Source organism: Pelobates fuscus, chromosome 3 (genome assembly GCF_036172605.1).
Source record: "Pelobates fuscus isolate aPelFus1 chromosome 3, aPelFus1.pri, whole genome shotgun sequence".
Taxonomy (NCBI): Eukaryota; Metazoa; Chordata; class Amphibia; order Anura; family Pelobatidae; genus Pelobates; species Pelobates fuscus.
Window position 1 is genome coordinate 274,902,475 of NC_086319.1, and position 17,176 is coordinate 274,919,650.

Consider the following 17,176-nt stretch of genomic DNA (forward strand, 5'->3'; position numbering starts at 1 on the left):
GTCTGTCTTTGGATTAAAGTGTGCACAGTATGTGCATGTTTTGTATTTGTGTATGCATGTTGTGTGTAGTGTGTGCATATTTATCTGTGTGTATGCATGTTGTGTATGTATGTGCATGTGTTTTGTGTGTGTGTGTGTGTGTATGTATACACATGAAGTGTAGAAGACCTTTTGCATGCATACTTTTTTATTTTTTTATTTAATATTTATTTTATTTATACATTTTCCTGTTACATATATATCATATTAATTGTACAAAATTTACGTTGATACAACATTTATAAATAACCATATTAACCATATTAATTATCTATAGCCTTAACTATATTTCACAATCCAATTACCAAAAAAAAAAAAACATTTACGAGACTCGGTGTGGGTTGAACCTTAACCTAACAGTTCATTGTTATATAGGAAATACTTTTATTATTAACGGAACACTATAGTGTCAGGATATAAACATGTGTTTTTAACACTATAGTGTTAACCTAACTGTCTAGGCCCCTACCCCCTGTTCGATTGCATAGGAAAGGTGAGTTTATTTACCTTTTCTCCCAGGCTGTGCCTGACTCATTCCTCCTGATTCCTCCTCTGTGGCTGAGATCATCAATCTTGAAGATCTCATCCTATCCAATTCTTTCCAATAGGACAGCAATGGGACGCTATTGCACATGCGCTGCAAAGCACATTGCTGCATCTCTGGTCAACGTTCAGCGTTCTTTTTTTCTTATTTTGAAAAGGCAATGTTTTCATTAGAAAACTTTCAGGGACAGGCTACAGACGTGTTTTCCTGACTCTATAGTTCTAAATTCACCATTTAGCTGGTCGGCCCCCCTCACCTCCGGTTAGGAAGGTAATTTAGTCACCTTTTTCCAGCACTGTGCGGGACTCCTCTCGTCTGGCCTTGACAATAACAGTGCTTGCCCAGAGGATCTTTAATGTTGATGCCAAATCTCAGCCAAAGAGGCGGGGTGGAGCCAAATGCCGCTCTGGCCAATCAGCATCTTCTCATAGAGATGCAATGAATCAATGCATCTCTATGAGGAAAGTTCAGCTTCTCCATGCAGAGCGTGCAGCACGGCCCCAGGAAGCATCTTTAGTGGCGGTCTGAGGAGTAGCCACTAGCGGTGTTCCTAGACTGTAATGTAAACACTGCTTTTATTTCTAAAAAGGCAGTGTTTACATTAAAAAGCCTGCAGGACCTGACTACTCACAAGAACTGCATTAAGTTTTAGTAGTTCTTGTGACTTTAGTGTCCCTTTAAATAATTGTCTTAATGAGATAGCAATTTGGCTCACAATATGGCATTGGTGGTTCTGTGAATCTGCACAGCGTGTGGACATGCAGAAGTAGCAGCTCTTACGTGGCTCAACTTACAAAGCATTGCTTTGCCAAAATAAAAATTGTGCCTTGGGCATGTGCAATGTAAATGCCCTACGTATAAGGTGAAAATAATTGTACAGTTGTAATGACCCTGGATTAATCAAAATAATTCAATACTCTCTTCTTTTTTTTTTTTTTTTTTTTTACTTTTCAGCCTTTTTGTTCAAAAGTACTCTGTGTGCCCAGATGAATTTCCATTAATATATCCAGGAGAAGAATTTTTTTTTTTATCGAAGATGCTACATCTCACCCGAAATGACATTTGGGCTTTGAATGTGTCTGGAATTATTACCAATAATCCATTGGAACAATTTTTTTTCAGGTATACATCCTTAGTAAATCAAAGAATTAAAAACAAGTTTTAACTATATTACATTATATTATTATAATTTTTTTTATCTTTCTTTTATTGAGACAGTTGTAAACTGCATTACAGCGTAAAATGGAAATGCACGAGTAAGAGAACATACAATGGATTGGTCATTTTCAGGGTTATAATTATATTTCCGTTATGTCTGTCTAATTTTTTGATTATAAACAAAATTAAGCTATAACATGACAGATGGGACCAATCTAGTATGCCATAGTGAGTCAAGGCATGTCGCTGTGTAAAAAAGTGTTGCACGTATACATGTGGTGGGTTTAAAACCTGCAGCTTAATGTACTTGAGTAAGGTTAATTGCATGCTCTGCCAGTCTATAATCGTATGAGGCATACTGAGAGTGCTATATAGACCCACCTAGGGCGATGGCAGTAGCCAGGCATTTACTATCTTGTTGCGTCATGAGTAAGTAAGAAGAATGAGTGAGCGGTAGGGTTGATAAGCCACGATGGCCTTTTGAGCGTCTTCTGATGCGAAGGGGAGTAGTGAAGAGGGCAGTGTGAGATACCCCTAACCAAGGGGGCGGCAGGGGGAGAGGAGGGAGTGGGTGGGGTATGAGTTGGTAGCCTTTTACAAACAGAAAAGCATAATAATTGTTAACAAGAAATAAACATTAAGACAATAAAACTCCTTGGCAATGCTGTGTAGGCTATGGATGCGTCGGGTAGGTGTCATACTGCCACTTTGGTTTGCGTCAGTATTTCGAATGCTCAGTCCTTTCAAGTTTCTGGCCCCCTGGCAGTTTTAGCTCTCGGTGTGAATGGGGCTGTGGTAGGGGGATTCCAGGAGCTGGAGGGTGCTTCTGTTGGTGTTCTCTCGTTCGGTTCTCTCATGCCCAGCGACGTGAGGAAGGTGGGTATGTCTGCTCCAGATTCTAGTGTGGGAGATGTCCCATTATATGTTGCCAGCAAAGTGCTTGAAAAAGCATGATGTGGGCCTTTTCTTGAGAGGAGGCACAGCGGAGTGTGACGTCCCTTATCTGGTCAGTTTGTGCTTTGGGTTAGCCTGTCATGCGGTAGACCCCGTCGATGTTTGGCTTCCGGGCGACTGGATGAGGTAGTATAGTTTCCAGCAACCTTTGGGCATAGTGTGGCAGCTCTTCGGCCAAAATATTGTCCGGGACCCCTCAGATTTTTGATTGATCTTCAAAGGCTGTCATTCAGAGTGACAAAGCCGACTGGTGCACCTGTTTGTGGCCATGTCAGATTGAATTTCGATAATGTCCTTTTCAGACGTGTTCACCCGGCCTCAAACTGCCTGTATGTCTGCACTGATGAGCTTCAGGTCTGCGTCCCATAATTTGTGGATGTCTGCCAGCAGTACCTTTTAATCCCTTAATGACAGGAGACGGACCGGGTCCGTCATCCTGGGGAAACCCTTAATGCCGGGTGACGGACCGTTCCGTCATGCGTTAAAATTAACCCTCGATCGCTGCGGTGCTGGCGATCACGGGGTTAACGCTGTTGCTGGGTGCCTCTGAGTCAGGGGCAGACCAGCAACAGCAAATCTAGATGTCCCATCGCACGTGATCGCTATGACAGCCAGTCACAGCGGTCACAATTCTGCTGGGATATCAGATCCGTCTCCCTCCACCCCTTGTTGGTTTTTGAAGTGGAGAAAGACAGATTGTTGATACTTTGTGTCCCTGAAGAACATTAAACTGTCATAAAAGGTTCCAAATCCCTTTACCCTGTTATTTAAACAAAAAAAAAAAAAAAAAAAAAACCTTTCCCTGCTGATTGATCACTACCAGCAGTGATCAATATACAGGTCACAGTACTTTACTGTCTAGTTTATTTATTTTTTCTTTACCTTTAAGGGTTAAATTTGATTAGCTTTTAGTAGTAGTTTACATTTATAGTAGTGTAAATTTTTTTTTAGTCTAGTAGTTTAAATTTGAATATTTTTTTTTTTTTTGACACTCTTTATTTTTCACTTTATGTTGTACAGAAAAGTGAATAAGCAAAGATTCAAAACAACGGTTGCAAGGAAAATTAGTGCGATATCCCAAAACTAAGAGCAGTACATGGATGTACACAGTCTCTCCCTGGGAGAATACAAGTAGGCACTAAGAGTGTGCGTTTGAATATATTATCCGCTTCTATATATGGGAGGTCCTACGTTGCTATATTGGGTGGTGCAGAAGTGTGGCTAGTCTTCGCGTGGAGACCCCCTGAATTACCGACAGGGTTGCCTGGAGTCATGTTGGCTGTCTAGTGGCCCGCAGTCATGCCCTGCCCTTCCCTTGGGTGGCTATTATCCTACCCGCCGTGTTTTGGCAAGGGAATTATTATGGTCTAAATTCAAATCCCTTGACCGAGAGTAGTCAGGAAACATTGAATGCGCAGCAACTGGGTTGTAGGACCTCTGAGGGTCTAGCAGTGCAACTTTGTAAACGTGTTGCTGCTCATGTCATATCGACCACCCAAAGTGCTGACACAGCACTCCCATTGGCACCTTTTGCATGATAGGGGGGGGGCTATAGTGATGAATTTGACTTCCACCCTTACACGACGGATACCTCACGAGGTAAGGTGGACTGTCGGACCTATATTACGGGCCTGAACTGGTCGAGGTCTGGCATCGGGCGACTATCTGGTACACATGAGCTGGACCAGCATGACCCGCGGTACTATTCGTGATCCCTGTGGGTGCAATTATAGGGAGTGCCTCAGGAGGGGGGAATTAAGTGCGTCCCGAGTCAGCCCCTGACAGCTACTTGTGTCGGTCATAAGTCCTGCACTCCGTACCACCAAGTTTGGTGTGAGCCTTCGAGTTTATCTGGGGGGTATGGTTTTGCGGATGGTCTCGTAGTCAACCCTTTGGCTATGTCATGGAGTATGGTGTAAGGTACGTCCTAAGTGGACAACCTGTTAATCCGTCTCTGTCTTCAGTGTTCTGAAGGCGACTGTATGTATGTGTACGCGTACACCTATTTGCGGTGTCTCGCTAGAGAAAAGTGTGGCTAGCGCGTCAGTCAGTGGGTCAGTCGTCAACTGGTCCGCCGTCCTAACCAGTCTGCCGTCATTACGTCCGAATGTGGGAAGGGGGGGGGGGAAGTCGGTCACACCCTGTATATCCGTCTTTCCCATGGTGGGTTCGGGGGCAATTACCTATTCAAGGTGGAGAGCATGTAAAGGCCAGCGGTGAAAGGGTGGGGGCAGAAGGGGGGAGGGTGAAGGAGCTCGGTTAGGAGCAGGGTGCCCACCGCCGCCCTCCGGCCCGCGGCCCGTGATGTGCCCCTCAGGGCGAGCAGCGCTCATTGCGGCTCCTGAAGCCCTGCGTGCCATGTAGTCAATCCAGGGGCCCCATAGTCGGGAGCACTGCTCCTGTGCCGTGTAGGTCTGCGGTGAGTCTTTCCATTTGAAAGATTTCTTCCACGTTCTCTGTCCATTCCGATACTGTCGGCACCAGCTGCGATTTCCATTTGGCAGGGATCAGGCTCTTAGCTGCGTTCAGAAAATGTCTCGTTAGGGACTTTTTGTATCTGCCAAGCGGCATTCCCAATGTGGTGGAGCAACATTGGGAGGGGCTGTAGCGGAACATCCGAGTCCAGGATCTCCTCCAGTTTTCCGTGTATTTGTTGCCTGAAGGTGGCTATGGGTGGGCACGCCCACCAAATGTGCAAGTCCGTACCATCTGCTGTCCCACATCTCCAGCACCGGGCTGTCGGAGTGAGGCCCATGCGGCATAGTCTGGCCGGCGTCCTATACCATCAGGTCAGGAGCTTGTAATTAAGCTACCGAATTTTGGTGTTCTCTGGCTGTTCTCTGATGAGTCAGGGTGTGGATCTTCTCCCATTCGGCATCCGTCAGGACGGTCCCCGTGGCTTGTTCCCATTGTAACTGATAGGGGGCCAGCGGCGGCCGTGCAGCCCTAATGAGATCGGCGTAGAGGACCGAGATGCCCCGTGGCAGGTGCGCCCCCTCTGTGCACAAGGACTCGAAGAAAGTCAAGTCCTTGTGTATGAACTGCCAGCCAGGTAGCGTGCGGCAGGAATGTCGAATCTGGTGGTATCAGAATCGCAGCAACTCTGTAGCCTGAGCTTGTGTCAGCAGAGTCTCTCGAGGGGCTGGACTTGACCGTTTGTACACCAGTCTCTCAAATGCAACCCGTCTGGGCTTCCCAGATCTGCCACATCTCTCGGCGCCAAACCACCCGCTATCTCCGGGTTATAGACCACCGGTGTCAGAGGGGACGGGCTGGCGGAGAGATTCAGTTTATATCGTAGGTTCGACCACACGCGCAGGGTTGCCCCAACCATCGGGTGCTCGCGGATGTCTCTAGTCTGTAGGGAACGCGGGAGGCACGTTATCAACGGGATTCGTCCCTGGGCCTGCGTGAGCTCCAGGTGGACCCAGTGCTTGTCTGTTTGGGGGACGTGCCAGTCGATTATGCGGAGGAGGTGAGCAGCATGGTAGTAGGACTGCAGGTCCGGGAGTCCCACCCCGCCCAGGTGTTTTGGCTGGGTCAGCTGTGTGCGTTTGATTCTGGCTGTCCCAGCCTTCCAGACAAATCTTCGGATGTCTGTATTCATGGCTTTAACCCCTTAAGGACCAAACTTCTGGAATAAAAGGGAATCATGACATGTCACACGTCATGTGTCCTTAAGGGGTTAAAGAAAGTCTGGGGGATTCTAATCGGGACAGTCTGAAAGAGGTACAAGAGCCCGCGGTAAGAGGTTCATTTTGAAGGCATTGATTCTGCTGAACCACGATGATGCATGATGCACCCCATCTGAGCATGTCTGAGCGTAGTATTGTGTGTAATGGCAAAAAATTATCTCGGTAGAGCGCACTCAGGTCCCTCGTCAGCCAAATTCCTAGGTATTTAATACGATCGATACACCACTTGAAGGGGAAGTTCTCTTGTAGTTGGGGCAGCAGGCCAGGGGGCAGGCGTACGGGGAGCGCTTCAGACTTATCTGTGCTTAGTCTCAAATTAGAAAGCTTCCCGTAGGTCTTAAATTCACTGAGGAGGTTCGGCAGGGTGATCATGAGATTTTTGATAAAGAAAAGTAGGTCGTCGGCGTATGCTGCGACCTTGTGTATTCTGTCCCCTATCTCGACTCCCGCAACATTCCTGTCTTGCCTGATGGCCTCCACAAATCGCTCCAGCATGAGGGCAAATAAAAGGGGGGACAGGGGGGCACCCTTGCCTCGTTCCGTTCCGTATAGCGAATGGCGGGGACAGGGCACCGTTGATCCGAAGGCGAGCCCTCGGAGCTGCATACAGGGCCGTTATCCACAGCATCACGTGTGGGCCAAAGCCCATTGCCCTCAGGGTCTCGCTCATGAATTGCCAGTCCACCCGGTCAAACGGTCGAGAGGAGGAGGCTACCTCGGTCGGCGTTCCGGGTGGCGTGAATGATGCTGAGGGCTCGGACTGTGTTATCTTTGGCCTCTTGGCCCGGGACGAAGCCCGTCTGGTCCGGATGCACCAGGTCTGGGGCCACACGGCCTACCCGCAGAGCCAGGATCTTAGTTAAGAGCTTGAGGTCCGCGTTGAGGAGGGAGATGGGTCTGTAGCTAGTGCACGCCGTAGGGTCCTTCCCTTCTTTCGGGATCACCGCCACCATCGCCATGAGGGTATCCCCCGGGAACTTCCCCCCTTCCAGGATGGAGTTCAGTCCTGTTAAGAGTTCAGGCATGAGGATCTCCTTAAAATTCTTAAGGTAGCTAGCTGGTAGGCCATCCGGGCCCGGTGCATTATTGATCTTAGCGGCCTTAAGGGCTCCTCGGAGCTCTCCCAGTATGATTGCGTATTCCAGGTCTTCTTTTTGGGACTGCGTGAGCTTCCGGTGTACATGTTGTTCCAAATATTCCCTCATCTCAGTCGATCGCGCCTGGTTGGCTTCCATCCCCCCCCCTCGGCCGGTAGGTTATATAGCTTAGTGTAGAATCCCTGGAATTCCGCGACGATGTGATCCGGCAGTCTCGTGAGGGCGCGTCCCTTCGTCCGGAGCGTGGTAATCTGTGCTAGTCTCCGTTTCTTTTGTAGCATTTTGGCCAGCATGCGGCCGCATTTGTTAGAATGTTCGTAGATGTACCTGCGCGATTCGCGTAACGTGTGGGTCAGTTGTTGTGTGAGGAACGTCTTCAGCTCCCTGCGCGCTTCCAGTAGTGCCTGGTAGGCGTCGTCCGACGGGGCCACCCTATGCTCCCGATCTAGGTGTGTGGTATGTGCGAATAGGTTCGCCAATCGTCTGTGGTATTCCTTTTTACGCGTGGTGCAGAGTTTGATAAAATGGCCTCGGATTGCGCATTTATGCACTTCCCATCTCATCATTGGTGAGACGTCCGGTGTGGTGTTTGTTTCAAAGTATTGGCGTAACACGGCCGCTGTGTCCGCGACAACCAGTGAGTCCCCTAATACCTGCTCATTGAGCCTCCATTGTGTGCTGCTGGGTTTGAATAAGGGGGAGTGGATCGTGGCCAGGATCGGGGAGTGGTCCGTCCAGACTGCCGTTTGGAGGAGATGGAGATATTCCTAGGAGACGAAAATGTAGTCGAGGTGACTGTATCCTCGGTGGGCCGTGGAATAGTAGGGGAAGTCCTTTCCCTCCAGGTTGAAGACCCGCTAGGTGTTCGCCAGGCCTGCCTCACGGAGTGCGTCTTTGGTGACCCTCCGGCAGGTGTCAGAGTGTGCGGAATGACCTTTGGACGTGTCCCAGTGGGGCTCCAAAGGGACATTGAGGTCTCCCGCCACCACAAGGAGCCCCTCCCGGAAGCGGTCTAGCATCCTCAGAGTCCTCGCAATGAAGCAGTGTTGGTTCGTATTTGGGGCGTACAGGGAGGCAAACGTGTATTTCTTGTCTGCAATGGTGCCCTTAAGGAACAGGTAGCATCCATTCGGGTCCCCCATCTCCTCAGCGCAGTGGAACGGTGTATGTCAGGCGAAGAGAATCGCCACTCCGGCTCTTTTGGAGTCCGGATGGTTGGCGAAGAACCCAGTCGGAAATCTCGAGTCCCGCAGAGCAGTTGGGTCTGGCCCCTTAAAATGGGTCTTCTGCAGGAACGCCACTGAGGCCCTAGTGGCCCACAGAGTCCGCAGCAAGTGTGAACGTCGCTCTGGGAAGTTTAGTCCCCTGACATTATTGGTCCAGAGGGGTGGGGCAAAACCCCCCACTACCTGACCGAGCCATCGGGTTCTCAGCAAGGGATGGGGAGGGCAGAGGGCAGGGGGGAGCCGCAGTGGGCGGTTGGCGGGAGGGAGGTGCTGACCTGTAGAAGGTAGTTTGGCGTCAGGGGGAGGTAGGGAACCAGTCCAGGTAGTCTGTCTACAATTCGTCCTTGTCCAGTGGGGTAATAGAAAGAGAGGACCTTGACCGTGTGGGAAGGAGTACCCTTCAGAGGCGAGTCCCCACCCCTATACGTGACTCCACCCTCGTGTCCTTTCCTGTTAGTAAAAAGCAAATAAAAGTAAGGGCTGCGCCTTATAAAACTAAGTGACTAGTCCAGATAAAATAAGTGGGTGAAACGAGAAAGTCTTATCTAGAGACGTCTATCGAGGTCTTGTATGGCAGTATTCAGTCCAAAACAATTTGTCCTTGTTATGTTCTTCCTTATGGGTCTTCCTTATGTTCTTCCCGTTAGTGTCCGCAGTCAGTCCTGAAGGGTCGTGAGTGTGTGAGCTATTTCGCTCAAGTGTAACTAATCGGTAAAGGGGGTCCCAAGTACTCTCGGATTCCCCCCCCGGCCGACAGCATTACTATTGAACAAGCAATAATAACTAGTTTGAAACGTGGTTCTAAGTAAAAAAAAACAATACAGGCAAGAGAGGAGAACCGCCCCGGGGTCACCGGGGTCAAACAGTGTGGTCTCGAAACTAGTTCAGATCGGCTACCTGCCCTAGAATCTGGGTACACAGCGCTATTGCCCTCAACACTTTAGGCCCCACAGCAGAGTTCACCCACAGCCAGAGTCCCAGTCCAGCCATCCCACAGTCCCTGTATCAGAACAGGCCCCCGGCCCCCCACCCAGCCCCCAGCAACCAAACCCCCACTCCAAGCCCCTACGGGAAAGGGTGCTCCATAGTGGCGGAGGACAGGAAGGGGGGAGGGAGGGTAGCGATGGACAGGGCGCAAGCCAAGCCACTCCAGCAGGACTCCAGGGGGCATCCCACTACGCCCAGCCCGGGGACCAGGGGAGGGAGAGGAAGACAGCGGGGGGGGGGCAGGGAAGAAGGGGCAACCCAGACTCCACTAGCTGCATCCCTGAAGTCCATTCCCCAGGTCCAGTGCCGGGTCAAGAGGTCCACCGCCCTGCAGGACGCCAACCACCTAACCTGAGCTTCGGTTCCCCTTAGGGCCCATTACACCCTCCAACCCCGGCGTACCCCCAGTACCTGAGTCCGAGGCCGGTCTCCCCGATGCCCAGGATGCCTATTCCTCCGCTCCGGCGGGGCCTCCCCACATTCTCCTGTGGGGCTCACTCGCCTGCGGTCTCGAGGAGTGTGGGCCTTGATCTTCCTGCCGGCCCCTCTGTGCCAGCGGTGTCTCCAGCAGCCAGTCCTGAATGCGGATAGGTGGGATGCGGAGGGTCCTCTGCACCGGAGTGACGTCGTCTGGCCAGCGAATGTGGAGTCAGGAGTTGCCATTCTTGAACTGCAGGCTGAAGGGAAACCCCAGTGGTCGGAAGGGAAACCCCAGTGGTCGGAGTGCCCTCCGTGCGTCCAGGGTCAGGCTGGTGAGGTCCTGGTAGAGCGCCACTTCTGAGCACTGGAAATGAATATTGTCCATGCCTCTAGTAGCAGACATCAAAGACTCCTTCAGGCTGTAGGCGTGCAGGCAGCAGAGGACATCCCTGGGTCTCCCATCATGTCGCTGGGGACCGAGGGCTCGGTGCACTCTATCAAATTGGATGTCCGCGGGGGACTCCCTGCCCAGGTTTTGAATGAAGAGGGCCCGGACCGTCTCCGGCAGAAGTGTGGAGTCCGGCTCCGGTAAGCCGCGGATCCAGATGTTGTGCCGGCGGCTTCGGTTCTCCCGGTTCTCCACCTGGCTGCGTAGGGTGAGGAGGAGATTGCCATGGCGTGTGGTGGCCAGCTCTGCGGCTCTGTGTTGTGTTTGGCAGGGCTGCCCTTCAGTCTCCAGGGCTTCCACTCGCACCTAGACTGCGTTCAGGTCGGTGCGCAAGGCCGTCAGCTCCTCCTGCACCGCTGCGAGTTCCTGTATGAGGCCCCCGGTGTCCGTTTTCGAGAGCATGCGGTCCGAGATTGCGGCCAATTCCTGGCGGATTAAGGTAAGCGCGTCCTCTCGGCCCCCTCTCTCTGCCATTGCTCCTGTGTTTCCTGCGCCCGGAGAGAAAGGCGACATCTTGTCTGCTACGTTAGCGGCTCGGGGCTCGGCCTGCGAGGACACAAAATCCTCCGTGGGTTTGCGTGGGGAGCTTGCTGATGGTGTGCCCAAGGACATGAGCTTCTTGTTGCGAACCATGCTAATTCGTTGTTCAGCTCAATTATCGCTATTTTAGCAGCATGGGACGAGGAGCTAGAGCACTACACGTCCAGCTTCATGCTCGGTCCGGCCACGCCCCCTCGGAATATTTTATTTTATTAATTTGTGATTTAGTTAGTTGGGTGCGTGGAATTTAGTGGGAATTGGGGAATTTAGTGATAAGCTGTTTAGGGGGGAAAATAAAAAAAAATGTTTAGTTATTTAAAGTTCATTTAAATTTCATACCGTAGTAGACAATGTTTAGGAAGTATAGCACAGAGGAGGCTTATGCCCTGTTAGCAGCCGACTCAGAGGCGAAGACACTGCCTCAGAGAGTGATGCAGGGAACAGAGATTATGTGCCAGATATTGCAGGACCATCAGGGGAAATTGCCGATTCCCCTAATGCTGAACATGGCGCAGATGACTGGGTACCCTCTAATCATTTTTCACCAGAGTTACAGGCTGACCTGCCTGGCTATAATGCGCTGGATTGTATGCAGCTGTTCTTGGGGGATTACATTTTTGGGCAGATAGTCACCCAGACTAATCTGTATGCTGAGCAGTATCTAACACACAATCAAGAGTCTCTTACCGCCAGGAAAGAGAGATGAAACCCAACCAGTGTGCCAGAATTGAAACAATCCTGGGCACTGACAATGCTAATGGGGATAATTAAAAAAAACCCACAATTAGGATGTATTGGTCTAAAAATCCTCTTTGCAATACCCCCATTTTTTCCCAGACAATGAGTAGGGACAGATATGAAGACATACTGCGATTTATGCACTTTAGTGACAATACGAAGTACCCCCCTAAAAGGTCATCCGCAGTATGATCTATATAAAATCCGCCCTCTAATTGCCACTTTAACAATAAATTTGCCACTATTTATACCCCCAAAAAACACATTTCTATTGATGAATCCCTCATGAAGTATAAGGGAAGACTGGGGTTTAGACAGTACATCCCGTCCAAAAGATCCTTATATAGGATCAAATTTTATAAACTGTGTGAAAGTGGCAGTGGCTATGTGTACACCTTCCGTGTATACGATGGAATGGATAGCCACCTTGATCCTCCTGGCTGCCCAGATAGAGTAGGGACAAGTGGGAAAATTGTCTGGGACTTAATAACGCCATTATAATAGCATCCCACTTTTAAAAATGCTGTACTGCTTTGAGACCGTGGCCTGTGGCACTATTCGGAAGAGTCGCACAGGTTTCCCAACGGCTCTAGGAGGAAAAATAATAAAATGGGGGGGAAACAGCAGCTCTCTGCCAGAATGAACTGCTGGTACTCAAGTATGAAGATAAATAGGAGGTTTTCATCTTAACCACCATCCATGGTGAAAGAATTTGCAGGGTCGCAGTACGTGGCAGAGAGGAATTTAAATGGGTGCCAGTCTGCATACAGCAGTACAATTGGCATATGGGGGGAGATGACCTGTCCGATCAACTAATGCAGCCATATCTGATCATGCGAAAGACCATGGTATAAAAAGTGGGCATATATATAATGCAGTCGGCAATCCACAATGCCTTTTAAATTTTTAAAAAGGAAAGGCTGAGCTGAAATGCACATTTCTATCATTTCAGTTTCAGCTCATTTCTGGGTTGCTTCAGTGCCACAGAGGGGAACCATCAGTGGAGCATAACAGAAGAATGGATGCAGGTAATTTCTGCTTCAGGATTCCATCAACCCCCAAAAAGAAAACCCCCCAGAAAAGGTGCAGGGTGTGTTACAAGAGGGGCGCAAGAGCTGAGACCAGTTATTACTGCCCTGATTTCCCTCTCAGCCCAGCCTATGTATTGGCCACTGTTTTAAAATTTTCCACACCCATGCCAAATAAGTAGACCAGTTTTGGGGTGTAAGTTTAAGTCATCTGTCTGGTTACTGAACTTTGGCTTTGTCTCCTGTTTATCAGCTCTTCTCTGATCCTTGACATCAGCTTGTCCTTATAGCGTTACTTACATCTCTTCGAGCCGCGCGCGGTCCTGCTGCTGCACGAGCCGCGCGCGGCTCATCCGACGGCTTCAGTAGGTAGGCGGGCAGTGACCGCGAGAAGCGGGCAGTGACCGCGAGAAGCGGGCAGTGACCGCGAGAAGCAGTCACGTGTCCCGTCTGAATCTAAGAGCGCGCCGCGGGTCTCGGGCGCGCTCTTAAAGAGACAGTGGGAGCCTAAATTGTCAAAAGGCTCCCATTGGCCCCTGTCATGCCACACACCCCATACACTTACCTTTTGGGGGTGTGGATATGACAGGAGCCAATCACATTAGTTTTTAAGCTATATAAACTTACCTCTCCCTTTACTCCCTGCCCTATCGTGGTTTCTGTTTCAGTTCCCTTTAGCGCTTGTTGTGTTCCTTCGTATTGACCTTGGCTTTGTTTCTGACTACGTTATCTCTTTATCCTTATCTGTTCTGTTTGCCGGCTTGCTGTTTACTGTGTACAAGACCCCGGCTAGTCCTAGTTTACGCTGTTTCTCTGTGCCCTTGACCTCGGATCGTTCCTGACTCTGTCTCCTCTCATATACGTCGAGTCCGGCCATTCTAAGGTCTGGTAGACGGATCTCTCCTCTGTGTTGTCTTTTGTTTAGTTGAATCCTGCATGTTGGGGTATATATTCGTTACAGTCCTATCGTTTTTCAGTTTCTCTTTACTCCTTTGACCTCGGCTTGTACCTTGACTATTCTCTGCTTGTATAGCCCGGCCATTCTAAGGAACGGTATTACAAGTTTCTCTCTCTGTGTTCTCTCTTTGTGGTCTGTCTGTGTTTTGGTTTCTGAATCAATGACAGCTTTGCCCGGGATGCAGATGACTGAGTACTACCACCTGAGAAGTTTACGACAACTATTCCCCCTTTCAAAGCAAATAGTATGCACTTGTTCATAATTTGAATTGATGAGCTGCTTATATTTAAAAATAGATGCATCCACTTTTGAAAAATTTTAAAGTGGTGTGTCTCCAATGTGCCCCTTCAACATCCACATCCACATATCCCTGAGAAAGGTACACATGGGGGTATTGTTGTACTAAGATGACATAGCTGAACAACATATAAGGTGTTATACTGTTTTTTTAACAGTCAAACTGCTTTAATGCCCCAAATAGAGATGTCCCGAATAGTTCGCTGGCGAATAGTTCCCGGCAAACATAGCTTGTTCGCCACGCGATGTTCGGTACGCCCCCTATTCGTCATCATTGAGTAAACTTTGACCCTGTACCTCACAGTCAGCAGACACATTCCAGCCAATCAGCAGCAGACCCTCCCACCTCCTGGACAGCATACATTTTAGATTCATTTGGAAGCTGCATTCTTAGTGAGAGGAGGGACAGTGTAGCTGCTGCTGATTTATTAGGGAAATCGATAGCTAGGCTAGTGTATTCAGTGTCCACTACAGTCCTGAAGGACTCATCTGATCTCTGCTGTAATGATCTCTGCACGTGTGCGTTTCATGGCCTGCCAGGGCACAGTGTCACACCAGTGCAACTCATATCTGGTGTAACAGTAGTGTACATTAAAAAAAATAAATACAATTTTGACTGTAATAGATTGAATAGCAGTTAGTTGTCTGCAAGCGTGTGTGTCAGGCCTACAGCGTCTACTCTGCCAACTTTTGCCAGTGCACAGTGCCACTCATATCTGTTGTCACAGTAGCTTGCACGCATAGTACCACTAATCGAAAACAAAATGACAGGCAGAGGCAGGCCACCCCGCAGTGGCCGTCGTGGTCGTGATGCTGTGATTCCCTTTGGCCCTAGAATAATGCCCAGTGTTCAGAGGCCACGTACCCTGAACTTGAAAAGTTCTGAGGACATAGTTGACTGGCTAACAAAGGACACCCAATCTTCTACAGCTTCCGCTCGGAACCTTGACGCACCATCTTCCTCCAGCTTAGCTTCGGGCACCTCTCAAGTTACCACTCGCCCGCCTGCCGCCACCACCAACACTAGCACCACAGCCGCTTCACTTGATCTGTCAGAGGAGTTATTTACACATCAGTTGGAAGAAATGAGTGATGCGCAACCATTATTGCCAGAGGATGTAGATAACAGGGATATGTCTCAGTCAGGCAGCATTACAGACATGGACGTACGGTGTGATGATGATGTTGTACCCGCTGCTGTTTCCTTTGCTGAGTTGTCAGATACAAGTGAAGCTGTTGATGATGACCATGCGTCCGTGGATGTCACATGGGTCCCCGCTAGAAGAGAAGAAGAACAGGGGGAAAGTTCAGATGGGGAGACAGAGAGGAGGAGGAGACAAGTTGTAAGCAGGGGGAGGTCGTCGCAAGGAGCTAGTGACACAGTCAGACAGCATGCATCGGCACTCGGGGTCAGCCAGACAGCACGCCAATCAACGCATGCTGTTGCCACCACCAGAATGCCGTCATTGCAGAGCTCAGCAGTGTGGCATTTATTTTGTGTGTCTGCCTCTGACAACAGCGATGCCATGTGCAACCTGTACCAAAAGAAACTGAATCGTGGGAAGTCCAACACCCACCTAGGTACAACTGCTTTGCGAAGGAACATGATCGCACATCACAAATGCCTATGGGATCAACACATGAGTACAAGCAGCACACAAACTCAAAGCCGCCATCCTCCTCCTGGTCCAGCATCTTCAGCCATGTCAACCACTGCTGTCCTCCTTGCCCCTTCTCAACCATCCGCCACTCCGTCTCTCGCCTTGAGCAGTTCCCGCTCATCTGCCCACAGTCAGGTGTCTGCCAAGGACATGTTTGAGCGTAAGAAGCCAATGTCACAAAGTCACCCCCTTGCCCGGCATCTGACAGCTGGCTTGTCTGAACTCTTAGCCCACCAGCTTTTATCATACAAGCTGGTGGAGTCTGAGGCGTTCCAAAAATGTGTAGCTATTGGGACACCGCAGTGGAAGGTACCCGACCGAAATTTCTTTGCACAAAAGGCAATCCCCAACCTGTACTCGATTGTGCAAAAGGAAGTAATGGCATGTCTGGCACACAGTGTTGGGGCAAGGGTCCATCTGACCACTGATACCTGGTCTGCAAAGCATGGTCAGGGCAGTTATATCACTTACACTGCGCATTGGGTAAACCTGCTGACGGCTGCCAAGCATGGAATGCGTGGCTCTGCAGAGGAGTTGGTGACACCGCCACGACTTGCAGGCAGGCCTGCTGCCACCTCCTCTACTCCTCCTACCCTATCCTCTTCCATAACCTCCTCGGCTGAGTCCTCTTCTGCTGCTGCGTCTTGCTCCATATCAACTGCACCCCCCCAGCTCCCCAGGTACTATTCCACATCCCGGATACGGCAGTGTCACGCCGTCTTGGGGTAGACTTGCCTGAAAGCAGGGAGTCACACCGGACCAGCACTTCTGTCTGCCCTGAACGCACAGGTGGATCAGTGGCTGACTCTGCACCAACTGGAGATCGGCAAAGTGGTTTGTGACAACAGAAGAAATTTGTTGGCGGCATTGAATTTGGACAAGTTGACACATGTGCCGTGCATGGCACATGTGTGATCTGATCGTACAACGCTTTGTGCATAAGTACCCAGGCTTACAGGACGTCCTTAAGCAGGCCCGGAAGGTGTGTGGCCATTTCAGGCGTTCCTACACGGCCATGGCGCACTTTTCAGATATCCAGCGGCGAAACAACATGCCAGTGAGGCGCTTGATTTGCGACAGCCCGACACGTTGGAATTAAACACTCCTAATGTTCGACTGCCTGCTCCAACAAGAAAAAGCCGTTAACGACTATTTGTATGACCGGGGTGCTAGGACAGCCTCTGCGGAGCTAGGAATTTTTTTGCCACGTTACTGGACGCTCATGCGCAATGCCTGTAGGCTCATGCGTCCTTTTGAGGAGGTGACAAACCTAGTCAGTCGCACCGAAGGCACCATCAGCGACATCATACCATTTGTTTTCTTCCTGGAGCGTGCCCTGCGAAGAGTGCTGGATCCGTAGATGAGCGTGAAGAGGAATAGGAAGAG

At 49.9% G+C, this 17,176-nt stretch overlaps 1 protein-coding gene across 1 annotated transcript in view; it reads left to right on the forward strand.

Annotated features, from left to right (window-relative positions):
- The window catches only part of FAM178B (family with sequence similarity 178 member B), a 958,733-nt gene that overhangs the window by 107,404 nt on the left and 834,153 nt on the right, over positions 1 to 17,176 (forward strand). The window contains exon 4 of the mRNA XM_063445563.1: positions 1,538 to 1,705. Within this exon, the coding sequence (XP_063301633.1) occupies positions 1,538 to 1,705 (168 nt within the window). The remainder of the gene's footprint in view (positions 1 to 1,537; positions 1,706 to 17,176) is intronic.